The sequence below is a fragment of the Mustela putorius genome, unplaced genomic scaffold (assembly GCF_011764305.1).
Source record: "Mustela putorius furo isolate JIRA1106 unplaced genomic scaffold, ASM1176430v1.1 tig00003942_pilon_pilon_pilon, whole genome shotgun sequence".
NCBI lineage: Eukaryota > Metazoa > Chordata > Mammalia > Carnivora > Mustelidae > Mustela > Mustela putorius.
The window spans coordinates 1,236,412-1,258,798 of record NW_025422087.1 but is presented as its reverse complement, the minus strand read 5'-3'; the positions used below and the strand labels follow the sequence as shown (position 1 = coordinate 1,258,798).

The following is a 22,387-nucleotide window of genomic DNA, read 5'->3' as shown; positions in this document are numbered from 1 at the left end:
CCAGAGGAAATGGTAAGACATGTCGGTAGATAGGATATACAAGATTAAAAAAAAAAAGTGAGTAATGAAATATCCCTAAGTCTTTGGCCTGAGCAATGTTTTGGATGGTGAGGGAGACTCAAAAAGGGAGGTTACGGAAATCAAGAATTCTCTTCTGGATTTTTTTACATGGCCCTTTGTTATATGCTGACTTTGTTCTCATCTCACACCACCCTTCTATGTTTGAATAGTTACAATAAAGCCTTCATTTAAACAGTCCTGACATCTTAAGTTGCGTCACCAACCTGTAGTTTAGGGCTTTGCCCGCCCCTGCCCCACCAACCACCACCACTTCCATTAGCCGAAGATTTTAATTAAGGCATTTTGAGTACAAATGCACACACACAAAAATATGACTGCATCCTGTGGGGAAGGTGGGAGAAAGATGGATTAGGAAGTTCCTGTGATATCCAAGTGAGGACTGGTGATGGGATGATCTGGGGTTGTAGCAGCCGACGGGGAGAGAGGTAGTTTGATTCGGGATCTGTTCCTGTTAGGAGCAGGGTAGAGCTGATGGTATTTCCTGACAGACTGGATGTGGGATGGAAAGATAAATCAAAATATTTGGGAAGTAATTGCAAGGGAGGATGCTGCACTATTTCTATTTCAGGTCAGTCCTTCCTGGAGAGATTCTGTGCCTTCCACAGTATAAAGACAATCCACTTACTCACTTTGAGTACCTGTTAAATGCCAGAGATTCTAGGGAAATGAGATAGACCTTGATTTCAAGGACCCAAAAACAGGACTTTCGGAAAGCTCAAGTTATTCTCTGAGAGGAGGAGAAAATTAAAGTCGACAGAAGAGAAAGTTCTGACAGAAAGTATCCAGGGGGAGGTACAAATAGGAAGCATGGTGAGTGCTGTTGGCTTTTATAAACGAGTTCCCTTATGGAGTGAAGAATAAACTTACTATTTGTCATCTTAGTCATTCTATTTGAATTATGTGGCTTCTTTTTGACAGTCATAAACTTATATTTTTATTCTCTGTACACCTTGGCGATGATAAAGCCTAGAGATGCATGTCCTATGAAATATGCAAAAAGAAGGCATTTACATAAATAATGTTTCAGAAAATTAAAGTTGAAAAATATTTTTCACATCATTAAAGTTTACACTATTTAAAGTAAATCAGGCTTTCCCCCTTAGATTTCAAACTATATTGTTTCAGCAGAAAGTGATAAAATCTAGTCAGGAATAAAAAGATCAAGTTTGTTTTTTATTCAGTGCCTGAGTAGACAATTTTGGTATCCGGCTGCTCCTGTGCTGAGGCTCCTGCCTTGCTTCCAGCTTAGCCCTGAACTGTGTAGGCCATGATTGCCCTAAAATGGGTTTTCATAGGGAGAAAGGCATTACCAGCCATCATAGAATTTCAGTATATATGCTGTGGTCAGGGTAATGCTTCCAGTCACCGGCTAGGCTCCCTGACCTCCTCTGTGTGCTCTGCCTCAATGCCTGAAGAGCCGGGGTCTAGATTTGTCTGTCTTCTGAAAGTACAGATCCAGGTGGACCTAGAAATCTGTTGAGAGGTTAATGTGACCCATGAGGAAGAGAAGCAAAAGTGGAAAAGGAAAGCATGCATGGAAAAGCATGCTCATGAGTACAGGAGCTGGGGAAATGTGGAGAGGCTGTGTCCTGGCATGTTCTGTGTGTGCTCTCTCCTATCTGTCACTTCCCAAGTGAAAAAAGTAGTAGGAGCCACAGGTGTCTCACTGTGAGAAAGAGAACTGAGCTCTTTCAGGTGCTGCAAGTGGTCCAAGATGTCTCAAGTTTGAGCTATGACCAGACGGTAAGAGATGAGGGTGAACGAAGAGATGTTTGAATCTTAGCAACACTGGATATATTCTGGGTAAATGGGTTTTAAATAAATCATCTCTAGGTAACACATTTCAAACCATGCTCTTGAAAAACATTTGTAGTTTATTTGCATTTTTCTTAAGAAATAAGGACTTCATCAAGATGAATAGCTTCTGCGTAGCAAAGGGAACAGTCAACAAAACTAAAAAGCAACCGACAGAATGGGAGAAGATATTTGCAAATGACATATGAGATAAAGGGTTAGTATTCATGATCTATAAAGAACATATCAAACTCAACACCCCCAAAACAAATAATCTAGTCAGATGACATGAGCAGACATTTCTCCAAAGAAGATATACAAATGGCCAACAGATACATGGAAAAATGTTCCGCATTACTTGGCATCAGGGAAATATAAATAAAAACAACAATAAGAAACCACCTCACGCCAGTCAGAACAGCTAAAATTAACAAGGCAGGAAACAACAGATGTTGGCGAGGATGAGGAGACTGGGAAACCTTCCTACACTATTGGCGGGAATGTAAGCTAGTATAGCCACTCTGGCAAACAGTTTGGAGGTTCCTCATGAGGTTAAAAATAGAGCTACCCTATGATCCAGCAATTGCATTACTGGGTATTTACTCCAAAGATACAGATGTAGTGAAAGGAAGGGGTACCTGCACCCCAATGTTCATAGCAGCAATGTCCACAATAGCCAAACCATGAAAGGAGCTGAGATGTCCTCTGAGAGAAGAATGGATAAAGAAGATGTGGTTCATATATACAGTGGAATATTACTCAGCCATCAGGAAGGACGAATACCTACCATTTACATCAACATGGATGGAACTGGAGGGTATTATGTGGGGAAAATAAGTCAGTCAAAGAAAGACAATTATCATATGGTTTCACTCATATGTGGAATATAAGAAATAGCGCAGAGGATCATAGGGGAGGGGAGGTAAGTGGCGGGATGGGGTAACTGGGTGATATGCACTAAGGAAGGCACGTGATGTGATGAGCACTGGGTATTAGATGCAACTGATGAATTACTGAACACTACATCTGGAACTAATGATATACTACATGTTGGCTAGTTGAATTTAAATTAAAAAAAAAAAAAGAAATGTATCTTAAGAAAATAAGTTCAGATAACCTACTCTCTCACTCCACCAACCAGCACTGGTGTTTGAAATGAATATGACAGCCTTCCACATGTGTAAGGGCTGAAGATGGAAATGGAATTATTTCCTCATGAAATATGTACTTCTGTTATTGGTCTCATTAAGCACTTGGGAGAGCGTCACTGCTGGTTTATCCTTCCATTTCTGGATCTTGTGGACTGTGTCTTTCTGGGGTATATGGGTGGCCTTTTTATTTCTGGTGCCTGATTCTTTGTTGGTTGGCTGTCTCTTTGCAATTGTTGTATGCCTCGTTTTTTTGTTGGTACATCAGTCAACCCACAGTATAGCAGTTCAGCCATTACTGTGATTATTCAAATGAAAGTAGAAACTGTTCTTTCTATGGATGGGAAAATAGACGTTGCAACCAGGATACACTAGATCTGGGGAGCATGGATACTGAGATGGGGTGAGGAGTAGGAGAGCTTTTTTGGGGAGATGCCTTTGAAAGATGCAGGGGGGTTGGTGGCGTGTTGTGGGACTGAGCCAAGAGAGCATTCTTACAGCTGTGTGGATCTGTTGCCTGCCATGGAAGAGAGGGAAGGCAGCAGAGCTGGGCTGGAAGAGCTTTGGGCTGAGATCATGGCCCAGTGGGAACCTCTAGAACCAGGCTTGGCAAGTTCCAGCCTGCGGGCCCATCACCATCTTAATGGCTTGGACTAATTACAGAACTTTTAGTACTACTTTGGTCATAGTAACATCACATTTACTGATCTTCTGGAGTACCTGTTTTTGTGTGTGTGTGTGTGTTTTCTTTCCATTTTATAAGTCCATTTATCTCCTTGCAAGGAGGTCCATTTCGGAGAGGGTCCCTAAATTCTATAGTGATGTAGTTCCTTGATGAGTGCTCTCTCCCTCTACCCCAGCGTTTTCAACCACTGATACGGAGAACTGAGCTGGATTGTCAGCAGAGTAAAAGGTATTAAAAGAAAGCTCTGGAAACAATTTAGGACTCTGGTTGTGACCACGCTTGCTGCTAGTGCATCAGCAAAGGATTTGCAGTGTGGAGTATGACACAGAAACTTAGTTATGAGCCAGGATTGTATGTCAGACATTACTGAGAGCTTGGGATAATTCTGGCAGGTCTTCGTAATACTCAGTCCATTTAAATAGTGTCTTTGGTAGATTGAATTCTTGTCCCAGAGGAATATGTAATGTTTTTATTATTTGGACCTCAAATTCTCTCCTCTTTATAGAATTTTTGGGCATAAGGATATCTACTACACAGATAGTATATTTGATTGTATTAACTTTACAATTTCATAGTCCATTGTGAAAATCCTTTCATTCAAGGGGGAACTAGTTGCTTGAATGATCAGAAATCCATGGGTAAAGGAAGAGCATCAGAAAATGGAAAGTCTCTGGTCTTTCCCCTCCCTTTCAGCCAGTCAACTCCTAGGCTTTGTTCATTAATTCCTTTGATATGCTTCTAAAATCAGCTGCTGTCCTTCTGGTGCCCACAGCTCTCCAACCTACAGCTAGAGACCCTTCCTTTGCCTGAGCATTTTCCCTGATATGTAGCTCTATCATAGAATTTCTTACTCTACACCTGTGTAATTTTGCACATGTTTTCACCCCTCAGTCATCTAGCTTTTTGTACCTTATCGATCAAAACGGTCTTTCCATTCCCTGCTCTTTGCTCTGGCCTTCAGAGGCAGTGTTGTGTAGGGACGCAAAGCTAGGAGATTTTGTCATTCTTGTGTACCTGTCTGGGTGTGGAGGTGGGTAGAGCGCAGTCCTCAGAGGACATCCCAGAAGGCTGCATGAAGCGGATCACATCGTATGGCTTTGTCTTTCTCTGTGGATGTCCCTCCTCATCTTTGCCCTTTAGAGCCCTTCACGTAGAGTTCAGTTACTGGCTTTATAATGAGAGATCACCTCAGTCTCTCCAACCAGTACCACCCCCTTTGCTACTCATCTAGAAGCATTAATCTTTCTCGTAGACCCCACATACCCACAGCGTTCACTGTCCCTCCATCCCCTCCCACAGATGCTGAGGATAGTAAGATCAACAAGGCACAGTTCATACTTTCCCAACTAGAGACCTTTTCAATCAGAAAGACAAATAAACAGTAATTATGACACAGAAAATGCACACACTGGATGGTTGTATATGGCGATATAGGTTGTGTAAGACTAAGAAAAGTGCCTTCTGGAGGAATTTCCTGCCTGGTTATATCTAAGGGTCCTGTGATTAGGAGACGGACCTCTAACTCTACCTGGGGGAGTATGATGAGTGAAGACTTCTCAGAGGAGAGATAACCTGGGCTATTGCTTAAGGATGAGTTGTTGGTCGGTGGAGAACACCCTAAAAGGAAGAAAAGCCAGGTAAAAGGAAACCATGGACATTCTGTGCTATATTATTCTGCACTGATTTGTTTCCTCACCAGATTACAAGCTCTCTGAATGCAGGAGAAAGTTTTGACTTTGGCATTGTGTACATAGAATATTCTGAACCTTGGATATGTGAATGACTTCCTGTCTGCCTCAATCTTTTTGCTTGCCTGCTTGACCTACTGGTTTCTTCTACATGTTCCTGCCTTCAGGGCACTTGAATCTCTAGAGGCTTGGCTTTCCTAGATTAAGTATCCAATCCCATAATCATTACTGCTACCGCCATGCTGCCGGTGATTCTGGTATTTGGGGGAGGTTTTTTTTTTTTTTTTTTACTTTTATGTATTGACTTTGGTGATATGCTTTTATTTTATTTATTTTTTTTAAAGATTTATTTATTTATTTGACAGAGAGAGATCACAAGCAGGCAGAGAGGCAGGCAGAGAGAGAGAGGATGAAGCAGGCTCCCCACTGAGCAGAGAGCCCAATGCGGGACTCGATCCCAGGACCCTGAGATCATGACCCGAGCCGAAGGCAGCGGCTTAAGCCACTGAGCCACCCAGGCACCCTGGTGATATGCTTTTAGTTAAAGAAAAAAATAAACTGAAACCTAATAAGGGTAAAAGATAGTCAACAAATATTTGCCTATTTTAGGAAACTCCTGGAAGACCCTCCCCCCACTTATTTATGATGTAGGTCCTGTAAATGACTTGTACAGTAAGGAACAAAATTCAACTTGTAGTTACTGAGCTAGTTGGTAAATTACTCCATTCTCATTACTTCCAAAGTGGGCATGGTCCTTGTGATTGTTTTGAGAATGAAATGGGTTAATATACATGGAGTGTATATTACACCAGGCTAAACAAAAGATTGTTGTGCTTCTTTCTGTAACTATTTATGACCTCTCAGTGACATAGTGAAGGCAGCTAATTGGTTTGGCGATGCCCGTGGGTGGAGGATGCTGGGGAGTTAACGGACTCCATCTGCATCTCTTTGGCTTCGCTCCTCCTTCTCAAAGATTTTTCCACATTTGGAACTTTCTCACTTCTGTGTCTGAGAAGAAACGTGATACACAAAATGTCACATCAACAAGAAAGTCAGGAAAAGCCATCACACTGGAAAAGAATGTGTTGTATCAGTGCAATCGGGAATAAAATTGGCCTCCTGGTTGACTCTTTCAGGTCTGATAGTGTGTAATTTTGGAGGTGACATTAAGATTGTTGATAGAAATAAAGGGTGTTAGGGTCACATGACTAGTGGTAAAACGCAAACCTGACAGGCAGATTTACATGTGCTATGGGACGGTAGTTGGGGCAAATGAATGTGCCTTTCTCTTGTATCTGACCTTTGATTTCCATGCCTCCACCTCCCTGGGAAAGTTTAGAAGATCTGCACAGAGAACTATCAAGGTGTCTTCTTCACCTTATCCCTCTCAAAAATAGCAGTGACAGGCAAGCTAGCCTTTTGTTTATGAGGAGATTTTGTAGATTACAACAGACTTAGAGGGCTTGACTGTAAGCATGTTCTGCATTGAAGAAGAGCTATCTCAGTGGGTTTGTAAAGGGTTGTTTGGAATTCAGAAAGAGAATGATGTCAGGGACGTACATGAAGGAGCTTACCTGTCCTTTTGCTCTTCAGGATGTGGAAGGGAGAGAGGTGGCAAGAAAAGACATCAATCTGAAAAGAAACATCTTAATTTTTTTCCTCTCTGGGGGCAGTTTCCCCAATCAAAGGGGAGACATGTGATATACCCGAGGATAAAACTGGGTAAGGCGAGGTCTCATTTTCCTGACTTGCCCACCTATACTTTTCATGTGGTCTGGGAACAGATTTAAAAGCTAGTGGGCCTTCCAGGGGCTGATCCTGGCATGGCTGCTGATAGGGGGCTGATGACCATGAGCAAGAGAGGTATTGGTCACTAATGACACTGGACAGGTGGGTTAGCTGTGAGACAACATGTAGTGAATCTACCCCCTCCCTCCAACCACTGGCCACAGACACTGTGTGTCTTCCAAATGCTGAGGACAGGCAAAACACCTTGGGAGAAAACTGCACCTCTCCTAGGAGAGTCACTGTTCAGAGACTGCATTCATGTGTACTGAATCGCAATTTTTAAGGTTGATGTCCTTAACTTGCGCCCAGTTTCCTGGCCCCAGGAGTAATGAGTATCTCTCCTAGCAACACAGGGTGTTGCTACAGAGAAGCCACGGGACTTGTGTTTCAAGCCTCAGCCAATCCAGTCCGTATAGAATGATCCTCTGAACTGAGTATTGTAAAATCTAGCATTTCTTTTTGGTTGGTGAGCTTTTACATATTAAAGATATTTCCTTGAAAACACATTTGCCTTTTCTTGTATTTGAATTAGAATTAGTTAAATGATCTAAGGTGTAAAAACAGGTTTCGAGAAAAAGAAGGCTGATTGGCATTGCTGCACTTACTGGAAAGAACGCCTCAGATTACCGTGTCTCCACTTTCACCCATGGTGCCAGAGCCAACGAGATTGTAAATAAATTATCACTGGCACGTGTCTTGGCTCACACGCCGTGGTTCCTGGGACGCTCTTTTCCACACAACCCAGTTAGACTGCCATACTTGTTTTTGTAAGTCTGGTTCAAATGCTTCCCCCATGAAGTTGCCCCGCTCTTTGGCCGTAGATGAGACTGGCAGTCTTCTCTGTCCTCTGGGTTCTCCTTTTCCTTGGTCTCATTGATTTCTGTTGTTTCTCCTAGAGCTTAAGTTCGTGGCTTAAACTGCATACCTTTCCCTCCCTCTACCTGGCAAAATGCCTTAGATCTAGGAAGGGCCCAATCTGTGCTTCAATAAATTCAGCACCCAACAGTATTTAAAATCCTAAATAGTCCAGGGCCAGTTACTTCCCCTCTCACTTTCTCTATCCCTGAAAAAGAGACAAGAGAAGCCAGTAAGTATTGGCAGCAAAGAGTGTCCCTCTCTCTTTGTGTTTCTTTTTAATCCTTGGGTAGAAATGGATTACAGTTGCTGTATTCGGAGAAATGCAGTTTGTGCCAAGTGGGGTCTAGAAAAGACCTCCAAAATGTGTCCGCCAGGGCTGGAATAATCACATCACGCATTTGCACTGCATTTTCATTGTGTGTGTTTGATTAGGAGGAATAACCAGCTCAAGTGCTTCCCCAGCTGCCGGACTGCTTTCTGTTGTGTTCTGAAGGATTATGAAACATCTTCGTAAATGTAGAGTAGAGGCCAGAGTTGAACTTGAACACCTTTTGGGAAGCGGAGGGGACACACACACACACATGCCTCTTGTTATGAAGCTCTACGATGATTGTCCTGTTTTCCAGGAAATTTTTCTAGAGGTAGAGAGAACCATTTTTCACATACTTTTAAAGTACCTAAAAAATTAGGAGAAAATACAAAGTTAACTTAACTCCAGTAACAAAAGCCCAAAGACTTGGATATTCTGTTTTGTTGATATGGAAGGTAGTTATTATTTCCTTGAAGTGGAAGTTGGCATGTAATCATTTTGTTAGCTGTGAAAGAACTTAGTTTTTATGAAGAGTCAGCAAACTATGGCCTGTGGGCCAAATCTGGCCCATGAGAGAAGAATTGTTACCTTTTTAAGATTTTTATGTTTAGGGCGCCTGGGTGGCTCAGTGGGTTAAGCCGCTGCCTTCGGCTCAGGTCATGATCTCAGGGTCCTGGGATCGAGTCCCGCGTTGGGCTCTCTGCTCAGCAGGGAGCCTGCTTCCCTCTCTCTCTCTCTCTGCATGCCTCTCTGCCTGCTTGTGATCTCTCTCTGTCGAATGAATAAAATCTTTAAAAAAAAAAAAAAGATTTTTATGTTTAAAAAATAGAGGTCATATGTAGATCAAAGCCTAAAATATTTACTGTCTGACCCTTTACAGAAAGTTTGCCAATCCTAGATTTAGACCATTGATTTCTGTTTTGCGGATGAAGAAACCAGGGCTCAAATGCTGTCCTGACTTGCCAAAGCTCATAGAGGCAGCCTGTCCTAATGGACGGAGCCTTGGATTCAAGTTTCTGCAGATCTGGCTTCTCATCCTACCATGGGTCTGACCTAGTATACTTCTGTGATTGCTTGTAAAGTCTCCCTTTTGGTTCTGTCATTCTAGAGTTCACAGAGTAATGTCTGCAACTGTGAGGCCAGAGTTCGCTCAGACCTTTTAGGTTAAGGGCACAATTTTCTAGGAGACCTTCTTTACTTCAGACAGCAGCTGCAATCTCTGGGATACCTTGGCCACCTGTACTTCTGACCAAATAGTTACAAATGCAAGGATTCCCGTTATTTCTTTGGTTTCAATAATAAACTAGAAATACTGAGAACTCAGAAAGTCATTATACTCAGAATTACAGGTTTTATCCTAAAGGATACAAATCAGGACCAGCCAAATGGAGAAAGACCACAGGGAGAGGTCTGGGAGGATTCCACATATGAAGTTTCCATGTTCTTAGGGCCTGTCACTGAACTTTGGTGTCCATAGTTTTTATTGGGGTTTCATTACATACACATTATTAATCGGATCATTGGTCACATGTTTGAATTCCAGTCTCTGGTCCCCCTTCCTCTCCAGAGTTGGGAGGTCAGACCCCAACCCTCTAAACACATGGTTGGTTTTTCTGGCAAGGTCAACCCCCATTCTAAAATGGTCTAGGGGCCCACCAGGGTCACCTCATAAGCATAAAAGTGGGTGTGGTCCCCGGGGCCCACCATGAATAACAAAGACACTCCAGTCACTGGGATGGTTCCAAGGCGGCAGAAGCTTACCCAGAAAGCCAGGACGGAGACCAGCCAAATTCTCTGTCTTACAACAGTGTCTAACCAAATTCTGACTACCCACAGAGCTAGTTGCAGAGGTTCTAGGAAAAGGTTCACCACTTTAATAGGTTTCTGATTTAGCAAGACTAGAGTATTTCTTTCCCAAGAATTTCTACTGTGAGACAGTAAAACTTCTTTGCAAGGGAAGTGGACTAGATAATTTACCAGCATCTTCTGGAGTTCTGAGTTAGAGAAAAATGCTGCAGTTCAGAGTGAAGGGTTTATTTCTGTGTTGCTTAAGGCAATGAAATACTTAGTAAAAATTGGCCTGACAATAACTCCCCTTTTGTGTTTAACTCTTTGAGGTTCTTAACTCCCTGGACTAATTTTATTCATGCTAATATGTATGTTATATAAATAGTCATAAAATAATATCTACTTAATTAGATAGGAACAAATTTCTGAAACCTGTTAAGATTTCTCATTCTCTTCCCAGAACAATCTCCATGGAATTAATTTATGTAATGAGGAGACACGAGGCATTGTCCTTACTTCTATCTGCTCACCTGCCAGTGGGAAGTCTAGCACTGTCCCTGCTTCCTAGCTAGTGACTTCACCTCCCTGTTGCCACAGACAGGCTGTGTGAGTGGAATGAGAAATTTGAGCCAGGACATGAACAAAGTGAGTCAGAGGAGATTCACAGGCAAGCTAGAGCCGCAGTGTGGCTTGGGGCCCGTGGAAGAGTAGTGGGTGTCAGTGGCATGTGCATGAGAACTAGCCTGCTTTCCTCTGCCCCTTCCCGAGTCTTCATCTATCCTTGTAGAGAATGCCCTCCACCAGGAGACTGTGCTTATCAACCATCTCTGTTTCTTAGAATTCTTTCTCCTATCCTGGCAGAAAGTCTCAAAGGAGGAGGGGCTTCTTTATTTAGCTGATCACCTTCCAGCTCTTTCTGGGTTTATCTAAACCTAAATGTTGCCATGCAGAGGTTCCTCTGTCAGATCTGGCTTCCCTGGGTGTGGGTTGCGGCATTTCAGGGCTCCTGTGTCAGACGCAACTAAAACCTTACCTCCAGCGACCACCCCTTGCCCCCCCACCAGGGTGATCTATATGTGAATAGATATTTCTCCCTCCTTGTTAGCCTTACTTGCTCATCTGTCTTAAAGGGAAAAGTAGGTTCTCTGTGTGCTCCCTTACAGTATTGGTTAACATTTCTGGTTATTCAGGGTGGGTCATGGACCCGAAGACCCTAATATAGCTAGCATCTAGGAGGGGAATTTACCCAGAATCCACAAGGTTGTTGTGACCGTTTCTGTTGCTCTCCATGAAACAGCTTCATCTTCATTCTGAAAGAAACCCTTACTCCCCGGTCTACGCCAGGGGTAGAAGATGCTACGAGACCCAGAGAGTGTATGTTCATAGAGCAGCCATATACAGAAACCATCTTCTTTAGGTCCCCTGTCCTTTCCAGAAGACTCCTAATTGTTCAACTTAGACCAAGTAACTGTCCTCAGGACAGAGAGCTGTGATGGATGAAGGGGATTGCATTTTATAGACCTGTCTGGGGGCTCCCTGGCCTATATGTGGGAGGGGAAGGGTACAGTTACCAGATAAGGGAGTCTGGGCTTCTGCAGCTGGCTAAGCATCCTCAAAAGGGACCTGCTACATTAGCCCTTTATTTGTCTGTATTTACAGACTGCCTACTGCTTTGGCATTATTTGGGATGATGGTGCTAAAGCCATGAGCAAGACGAAGTCCCCGCCCTCATGCCCTTGTCTGTCCTCTTTCTTGTCTGCATTTTCATTTTGTAGTAGGGAAGCTAGGTGCTTGTCCATTTGCTTACTCTTGTTTCTCTTTATCCTTTTTACTTTGGTTTCTTTCTCAACAGATATTTATTGAACTCCCACTGTCTGCTGACACTGTGCTTGTTTGTATGGGGGAGTGGTAAGCATCTACTCTAATTTTGCCTGGTGGTATTTTCAAAATGCATTAGCTCAGGATTCATCTCATGAGTCTGAATTTGAAACCTTAGTCATAATGTGCTTCACTATATATGGTATAGTGTTTTCTTTAGGCAATACATTTTCAACAGATGTGTGATATATTGAAAAGATTAATGTTTTTCTCCAAAGCAGGATTGGGTCAGGATGAGGCCACTGAGGTAGAAGAAAATTACCAGAGTCTTAGGTAGGAGAGAACTCTCATGATTGCTACCTAGAATAACATTCTAGGACTCTCCCTGTTGTAATATAGAAGGGTGAGCCGGCTTCATGTATGGTAGATGCTTGGGAGACACTATTTCATGCAATTCTATTACTAATGGTATAACTGTTTTGTACCCCAATATTTGTTATCCTACACTTACATTCTTGTTTGGGAAAACTGTTTCCGTTCTTATTTCTATAAGTAGTGCTTTTTTGTCCCAATCATCTCTTCTTCAAATCCCAATTACCCAATGTTCTTTTTTTTTTTTCCTGGCCCACACACTCAGTCCAAAAAAAGTCTTACAGGGCTCTCTTCTGAGGTGGTTCTTCTGTCCATGTTTTTTGCCCATTCTCCATTTAATTTTTTCTTTTTAACATCTTGCTTCTAGATGTGGAATTAATTTCCTACCTGATCTCCTTATCTACAAGGTCTCCCCTCTTTTTGCTCCTACTTGTCTATCACTGCCAATTGTATTTTTCCTCTGCTTAGAAACCATCTGGGACTTCATTTGACCTTCAGGATGTAGTTGAAGCTTCTTTGCCCGGCATTTAAATCCACCCCAGTTTTTTTGTCCCCCCACCCCACTGCCCTCCCCCATCCCCCCAAGACCCTCACTGCTCGTTTTTGTTTGTTTGGTTCAATTGGTTTCATATACATCTTGTCTACTTGGGCCTTTGCCTAAGCTCTTTCTTCTTCCCTCAACTATCCTTGACCTTCTCTTTCCTAATAGAAACCTTACCCATACTTTAAGGCTTTCATCTCTGTCCTCAAACTCTGTTCTGACCAGCTCTCCTCAAGCATGAACAGGCTGCTGACTCCTGACCTTTCTTGGCACCTTCAAGCCCACTCTTAGTCACTTGTCATGAACTGTGGCTTATTGGTAACCATGGTTATACCTTAGCCTTAAACTGGTTAAAGTTTTTGATAGCAGGAGCCAGATCTCTTGTTTTTTTGTGTTCCCAGCAGCATATAAACAAGTGATTCTCAACTGTGGCTGCCCTCTCCTATCTCTTAAGTTACATTATTATTATTATTATTATTTAAGTAGGCTCCACACCCAGCATGGAGTCCAACATGGGGCTTGAACTCACAACCCTAAGATCAAGACCTGAGTTGAGATTGACAGTCAGGGCCCTACTGATTGAGCCACGCAGCACCCCCCCGCCTTTTTTGTTACTTTAAAGCATAGTAAAACTAGGCAGAATCTGGGAGGTTGGGCCCAGGATTTAGTTAATTGTGGGAGCTCCATTGGTGGTGGCACCATGCAGTAAGGGTGGAGAGCCACTGAGTGAACACAGTGTAAGCAATGAACTATTAATTTTTTTTAAGATTTTATTTATTTATTTGACAGAGAGACAGTGAGAGAGGGAACACAAGCAAGGGGAGTGGGAGAGGGAGAAGCAGGCTTCTCGCTGAGCAGGGAGCCCGATGTGGGGCTTGATCCCACATCCTGGGATCATGACCTGAGCTGAAGGCAGATACTTAATTACTGAGCCACCCAGGTGCCCCGCAATGAACTATTCTGACCCATACGAGTATATGGCCTTTGAGCCCTCTGTGCATATCACTGCATCTCTGCCTGGAGAATTCAAAGCAAGGCTTTGTAAGAAAATGATTTATTCTATTAGCAAATATGAATGCCCATTATGTGCCAGGCACTGTCGTAGGTGTCGAGATCACTGTAGTGCACAAAACATGTTCTGTTGTCCTGGAGCATCTGCCCTTGGCCTTGGGAAGCTAGACTAGATGAATAATGTCAGGTAATGATGATAAATGCTGGAGACAAAGCATAATAAGTGGACCAAGAGAAAAGCAGTATTTTTATATAGGGAATATTTTTGAAACTAGCCTATGTGCCTTAAATCAGCAAATGCTTTATTTATTTATTTATTTGAGAGATTGAGTGTGCAGAGCAAGAATGAGAGAGCACAAGCAGGGCCAGGGGCAGAGAGAGAAACAGATTCCCCACCGAGCAAGGAGCCCAACATGGGGTTGGATCCCAGGACTCTGGAATTATGACCTGGACCGAAGGCAGACGTTTAACTGCTGAGCCACCTAGGTGCTCCAAATCAGCAAATGCTTTAAAACCCAGACCAAGAAACAAACTGAGGGTTTTAGAGGAGAGGTGGAGTGGGAGGATGGGTGAGCCTGGTGGTGGGTATTAAGGAGGGCACGGATTGCATGGAACACTCTGTGTTGTACATAAACAGTGGATCTTGGAATACTGCATCAAAAACTAATGATGTATTCTATGGTGACTAACATAACACAATAAAAATTAAAAAAACAAAAACAAAAACCCAGCCTTCTCTGACCGAGGTTTGAGAGCCTGAACTCTCAGGCCAGATAGGCTCGAAGTAGGGAGTTTTGCTCTCTGCTGTCCCTTGTCTGTAAGTTGAGGGTAAAGTAGTTCCCCTCTCTCCCCAACTCCAGAAGCCAGAGGAACCCGGGAGGTTGGAGCCTGGAGGAGGGTGAGGATCTGAGGATACAGTCCCTTAATGGGGAATAGCCAGGTTGGTGTGGCCAGGGACCCAGTTACGAATACTCTCCGGGGTAGTATGTCAGCTCTCAACCGATTTCACGTTTTGGTTGTCCCCTCTTGTGATAAAAATTATAATAGGATTATAATCACTGAAAAAAGATGACACACTTCAATAGCCAAAATTTTCTATTTCAAGATTTTTCCCTGTCAGTGAATATTTGTTGTAGCTGTGAAGTAGACGGTGACTGAAATGAGATGTCCGTTTCCCAAACAGGAGACATCATTCATCTCTTTGATAGGTGGAAAGCGTGGCAGATACTATAGTGGAAACAACGTGAGGAAAAGGAGAGGAGGCTGTATAGGCATTTCTTCCTCTGTGATCCTTTGCTTCAGGCACCCCTCCCTGAAGGTCCCTTCTTGAGGTGGGTTGCCCCTTGTGATGCTGAATACCTCTTGTTGGAGATGGGGTTGATCAGCTGTGTGTGCACTCAGGTGTAGCCATGTGAGTAATGGGCACATCATTATCTTCCAAGCCAACACCTCCCTGCCTAAAGGTTATGGGGAGGTTGAGCTCTCAGAGAAGCTTGACTGTAGGACCGAAATCAACTCTTAAGGAGACAGACCTGCTTGTGTCTTAACCACAGACACCTAACCTGAGCAATGAAATGAAAGATCCTGCATCCCTCAGGTTGCCGGGCGTTTCTGGGGAGAAAAGCAGCTGGTGCATTCAGGATCTCTGTGGAGCCAAGCCCATCACCCAGAGGGTTGGGAATATCGTTTGTAGGGCATGGAGATGTGCTTTCACCATCCTTTTATGCGGTGACTGAATGCAGGGCACATTCCCTTTGCCGGTGTCTTTGTCCCAAGCACAATCAAAGCAGCCCAGGAAACCGAGTTCCGGAGCGCAGTCCCTGGGCCCGCAGGGGGAGCTCACCGGGGGACGAGGCGGGAGGCCCCAGCTCCGCGGTCCCCGCGGCCCCTCCCCGCCCCTGCAGCCCGCCGCGGTGCCCCTGCCAGCCGGGCCTCACGCTGCAGCCGCGCGGGAGGGGGCGGGGCGGAGTTGTCGGAGGCAGAGGCTCCCTCCTCGGCGCCCAGGGGACCAGGGCGGGGGTGGGGCGCGGGAGGGGGCGGGGCGGAGCCGGGAGCAGCCGCGGCGGCAGGTCTCCAGGGGGAGCCAAGGTACATAGGCGGGCCCGGCAGCGCCCAGAGCATCCTTCCCAGCTGGTCCCCGCCCGCCAGCAGCCCGCGTTCGCTGCCTCTCGCCTGGCGTGACTTCTTTGTGTTTTGTTTTCTGCCCGCGCCCCATCTCTGCAGGACCTGTTCGTCCTTCTTCGGGCTACAAGAAGGCAGAGGATGAGATGTCCCGGGCCACGTCTGTTGGAGACCAGCTGGAGGCACCAGCCCGCACCATTTACCTCAACCAACCGCATCTCAACAAATTCCGTGACAACCAGATCAGGTAGGGGAAGGCGGCGGAGAGACGCAAGGACATTTAATTCACAGCTGGGATGGGGTTCGTCTTCCTCTTGGTAGCTTTTCCACACACCTAGTCAGCCCCCACCCCTCTCTCTTCCGCCAGCCCCTTCCTTTCCCCACCCCCTCCCCGTCCCCTTAGAGCCTGGCGGTCTCTACCTGCGCTTCCAATGGGGTCGTGTGAATACAGCCTTTATCTTTCTCTCCGTGGGATCTGTTCTGGGCTCAGGCTTTCCGTGAGACCTAAGGAAGTTTTTATTTTTGTGTCCCTGACAAAAATGAGGTCTCTTATCTTTTCGTCCCTGGGCTCCCTTCCAAGAATTCCTCCTAGCCCTGTTCTAAGCCAAATGACAGCTCACCTTATCAATTTGCAGACCATAATGTGGGGAATTGCTTTATAAAGGAATCCCACAGGTCACAAGGACTCGCATTCAGCCCTACCTGGTCCCCAATATTGGTTATGAGGTCTTTATTTGCTGGGAAACTTTGCCTAGAGTTAGCTTTCATCCATCTCTCCGCTAATATTTAAGTATCTACTTTATGGCTGGCTACTGTGTTAGATGCTTTAGCTGTACTAGATCAGGGAATCCTCGTAACCTCTTGAAGGCATTACCTTCACATCCGGAAACGGAGATAGAAAGATACTAAATAATGTACCTGTGGTGATATAGCTACTGAATAATAGAGCTGCAAGGAGCACCCACCTTCTCTTACTATAGCTTAGATTCTTTCTGCTGCGCAAGGCTAGATCTTTAGGCATGGGCGTTGGTACTTTTTCAAATTTCATTAAACTTTCAGACTTAGACAAATTTACCTGAGTGACTTCAGAGGATGTAGTTCTGTGAATGGCTCAGAACTCCATGCTCAGATGTAGACAAGTTAAATGATCTGGTTACACATGGATTATTGACGAGCTTGAATTCAATCCGGTATTTCTGGAAAGCTCTGGTTAAATCTTCGTTGCATGTTTAAGTATTCCATTACAGCATTGATGCTTATGTGGGATGCTTAGCCTGACATCTGAATTGAAAAGGTTTGGCTGTTGGGCATGATTATAGCTTGATAGAGTTTGTGGTAGAAGAGTGGTGCATTTAAATGGAGGTGATACCCTCACTTATTAAGGGAGTGTTAGGTTATCCTGGCTTTATTTTCGGTTTTAAGAATGACCATTGGAACATGTTCTTTACTTCAAAGTGTAGCCTACAAGAGTAGCTGGGCCCATTGAAGAAAGAGTAGCTGAGGGCCCATTGAAGAAAGAGTGGCTTGGTTTAAAATACGGAGCATGTGCCACAATGAATTATTACTTCACACACTCACATGGCTCTAATCAAATAGATAACAGGCATTAGGTGTTGGCGAGCATGGGGAGAAATGGAAGCCCTCTGTATACGTTGATGATGGGAATGAATAACGGTGCAGCTGCTTTGGAACACAGTTTGGCAGTTCCCCAAAGGGTAAATGTGTAATTACCATAAGACCCACCAATCCTTCTAGCTATGTCTACCCAAGATCAAAGAAAACCTGTGTGCACAGGTTACACAGGTTACACAGTTACACAAATGATCGGAGCAGCATTATTCACGATGTGGAACAACCTAATACCATGTGGTCTGTCCATACGATGGAATACTACCGGCCGTAACAAGGGCCAGAATAGAGATACATGCTACAATAGGGGTGAGACCTAAACATTGCACTAAATGAAAGAAGCCAGGCAGGAAATGTCTACAAGAGGCAAATCCATTGAGACCTAGATGAGTGACTGTTAGGGCTAGGGTAGCGGGAAAAGACTGAGAAATGGGAGTGATGGCTAATGTACGTGGGGTTTCATTCTGAGGTGGTGATTGCTCAACTCTGTGAACGTACTTAAAACAGTCTGGAATCCTTTATTGCCAATACAGTTTCATTTCTTCATTCCTTATATCTATTTCTATTCAATTGCTTTTAAAAATATGGAAAGGTTACTTTATAAAAGATTATATCCTGTCTCTTTTTTCTTTGCTTGATTTTGGGGTTCAGGAAATTTATAAATACAGTACTATGCTATATATTTCACTATATGATAGTCTTTGAATAGTAAATGTGTTAGGGTAATACACACGCACAATATAAGGATGCAGAATTGAATTTTTTTCTTTTGAAGAATTTTCTTTTTAAATTTTAAGATGTTTTCAGGTAGTATTTTTACTTAATTCCTCTTATTTTCTTTGATTTTAGTATCCATTTAAGCATGCTTAAAGTTGGGAAAATAAGGGTCTTTGTTTTATTTACATTTTCCATTATATGGAAGGTGAAGATTTTTAAGAGCCTTGGTAATGTGGCTTTACTACTTGTTCTGTAATCCAGTGCAAAGCTGACTTTTGAGGCTGATTTTGTTATCTGATTTTTCAAGTGGCTACCTGTTGTATATTTCCATTTGTACATTTTTGGAGTGGGGGAGGAATAAGTATGGGAATATACAGTGGAGTTGGCTAGGAATAGAGTTCGCAGCTACCAACTATTGTATTTAAAGTCTTGTATAAGAGTATAATTGCATTAGTTGCAATATATCATATTAAATATTCATATAGTTTCTGAGTTCATGGCATATACTATGAACATGAGTTTCAGAATACACTGAATAGGGTCTAAGAAATTAAAATGTGGCCCTTGCTATTTTATAAAATGACTTCTGAGTATTTGTTTCATCTCCATTCTATATTTGGGAGAATTACCAATGACTTCTAGTTCATTAAGGAACTGATTATAAAACTTGGTATTAAAGCTTAAGGATTTTACAAAATGTTGAGCCACATTATTTTTGTACTTTAATATTGCTGAAGTCAAGTCGTATAAAAATATTAATTATCTTAGTAACACTTTTTTTCTGGGCCATGAAAATTTGCTAAAAGTTGATAAAACTATTCAAGGGAATATTTTCATAAAAGAGAGTTGATAAAATTATTTTTTTCTGCATTTTTCTTGAAAAAGGGTTTCTTTCTTTCTTTCTTTCTTTCTTTCTTTCTTTCTCTCTTTTTTTGAAGCAGGGGTATGGAGTATTTATCCCAGAGCATTTGCTTCTAAATCAATTTTTGAAACGAAGAGACTGACTGGGACAGATCCAGGGGTCAAGGGTATACCTCAGGAAGCTGGTGTTCTTACTGCCTTCCCACCCTAAGCCCTCTCTGGCTCGGAGCCTTGGATCATGGTCATTGCACTGTGACTGCCTTTACGGGTACCTGGCATTTTGACTTCAGAAAAGGGATTAAAGTTTGCTAAGGAGGGACGTGGTTGTCAGGTACTATGGAAGGTTGGTGAAGGGTTGAATGGTACAATTCAAGACAGGCACTGAACGTCTAGGGATAATGTTTCAACTAATGTATCCAATAAAGAGGCTTGGCCTGGTGAGTAGGAGTAAGTTGCTGCTGGAGTTGACTGTGGCCTTGGCACCCTTGGGAGAATGCCAGCCATCGTAATTCCAAATCTCAAGCAATTCCTTGAAATTCTAGGAGGGTCTGCCCCATGTCAGTAGCTGTCTCTCTAAACCTTGCTCTTGTTCTTGACACTGAAAATAACACCAGTGATTGATTTGAAGCTGTGGTAGGTGTAAGTCAATTTTAGAACATTATTGAAGCCAGTGAATTTGAGTTATTGTAATCATGAAGAAATAGACATGGTCTTTTTCTCTTAAGCACTAGTTTTTCTAGGGCCTTAATTATGAAGACAATCACCCCCTTCTTCATCCTTTAGAAATAAGAAGTTATTAATGGAATATTATAATGTACATATATATGTACATATACATACATACATATATATGTATGTATATATATATATAAATATGTAGTATTGTGTATTGTGTATATGTCCACCTAACTGGTGGGGATCTTTTTTGTGGTGTACAATCTCCTCTTAAATATTTTTAATAGCTTTTGGAGATATACTTTATATACTGGATAATCCATCTACCTGAAGTATACAATTTAACATCTTTTAGAATATTCAGAATTGTACAACCATCACCACAGTCAATTTTAGAACATTCTAATCACTTCCAGAAGAAATCCCATGCCCTTTAGCTGCCCTCTTCCTACCTCTTCTTCCTCCAGCCCTGAGCAGCCACTCATTTCCTTTCTATCTCTGTAGATTTTCCTGTTCCAGACATTTCATATGAATGATATTGTTTCCTCTTTAGTGTTTTAAGTTAAATATTAAATGCTTATGGAAAGCTTGCTATTTAGAGCAACCTGCTGGTGAATCTTAGTTTTTACATCTAAATTTAAAAAAATGTTTAAAGTCAAAAGTTTTTTTTTCCAGAAAATATCTTGAATCAAGTATATCTTGATCAAAATAAAAAAAAAATATCTTGATCAAAGCATGAGCAAATGGATTCAATCAAGATCAGGTGTATGCAATCTTTTAATGTGATTATCATTTATCCTAGCAGTGAGAGCCTCCATTTTTGATTGCACCTCATTAATAGCTTTTTTGATTTCACCTTGGTTAGATTTTAGTTCTTTTATTTCTCCAGAAAGGGCTTTTATATCTCTCGAGAGGGTTTCTCTAATATCTTCCATGCCTTTTTCGAGCCCGGCTAGAACCTTGAGAATTGTCATTCTGAACTCTAGATCTGACATATTACCGATGTCTGTATTGATTAGGTCCCTAGCCTTCGGTACTGCCTCTTGTTCTTTTTTTTGTGTTGAATTTTTACGTCTTGTCATTTTGACCATATAAGAGTAAATGAAGGGGCAAGTAAAATACTAAAGGGTGGCAACAACCCCAGGAAAATATGCTTTAACCAAATTAGAAGAGATCCAAAATCGTGAGTGGGGAGAAAGGGGATAAAAAGAGGTTCAAAAAGGAAGAAAGAAGAAAGAAAGAAAAAAAAAAAACAAAAAGAAAAGAAAAAAAAATAAAAAGAAAAGAAAAGAATTTTTAAAAAAAGAAAACACCTAAGAAAAATGTAAAAAAATATATATATATATTAGATAAACTAGTAAAAAATCGTTAAAAAAGAAAAAGGTAACAGTTAAAAAAAAAATTTTACCCGAAGGCGAGAAAAAAAAAAAAATGAAAAAGAAAAAATTAAATTAACTGCAAGACTAAAAAAAAATCACAGGAAAAAAGCCATGAGTTCCGTGCTTGGCTTTCTCCTCCTCTGGAATTCTGCTGCTCTCCTTGGTATTGAAACCGCACTCCTTGGTAGGTGAACTTGGTCTCGGCTGGATTTCTTGTTGATCTTCTGGGGGAGGGGCCTGTTGTAGTGATTCTCAAGTGTCTTTGCCCCAGGCGGAATTGCACCGCCCTTACCCGGGGGGGCCGGGGTGAGTAATCCGCTTGGGTTTGCTTTCAGGAGCTTTTGTTCCCTGAGCGCTTTCCTTAGAGTTCCAGAGGACGGGAATACAAATGGCGGCCTCCTGGTCTCCGGCCCGGAGGAGCCGAGAGCCCAGGGCCCCACTCCTCAGTGCGCCCTCAGAGAACAGCGCCCAGTTACTCCCGTCTGCCTGACCTCCGGCCGCGCTCCGAGCTCACCGAGCCTGCGACCGGTTCAAGGTAACACGGAGCTGCGAGCTTACTGTCGGCTCTGTCTCTGTAGCCGGCTTTCCCGTTCCAATACCCGCAAGCTCTGCGTCACTCAGACACCCCCGATCCTTCTGTGACCCTGCGGGACCTGAGGCCACGCTGACCCCGCGTGGGCTTCGCCCCGGTTTAGCCTCTGGAGCGATGTCCCTCAGCGGAACAGACTTTTAAAAGTCCTGATTTTGTGTGCGGTTGCTCCGCCGCTTGCCGGGAGCCGGCCCCTCCCCCCGGGGTCTATCTTCCCGTCGCTTTGGATTCACTTCTCCGCCGGTCCTACCTTTCAGAAAGTGGTTGTTTTTCTGTTTCCAGAATTGCTGTTCTTCTTCTCTTCGATCTGCCGTTGGATTTTCAGGTGTTTGCAATCTTTAGATAAGCTATCTAGCTGATCTCCGGCTAGCTGAAGCAGTCTCAGCTTGCTACTTCTCCGCCATCTTGACTCCTCCTCTCACAATTCCGGACTTCAAGCTCTATTACAAAGCTGTCATCATCAAGACAGCATGGTACTGGCACAAAAACAGACACATAGATCAATGGAACAGAATAGAGAGCCCAGAAATAGAC

At 43.1% G+C, this 22,387-nt stretch overlaps 1 protein-coding gene across 3 annotated transcripts in view; it reads left to right on the top strand.

The window, feature by feature from the left end:
- The window catches only part of ATP8A2 (ATPase phospholipid transporting 8A2), a 604,668-nt gene that overhangs the window by 79,639 nt on the left and 502,642 nt on the right, over positions 1-22,387 (top strand). For 2 of the 3 annotated variants that reach the window (XM_045069586.1, XM_013049724.2), the window contains exon 2: positions 16,106-16,250. In XM_045069586.1, the coding sequence (XP_044925521.1) occupies positions 16,106-16,250 (145 nt within the window). Of the gene's footprint in view, positions 1-15,842; positions 15,971-16,105; positions 16,251-22,387 lie in introns of those variants that run through there. The other variant, XM_004780021.3, reaches the window with a different exon arrangement.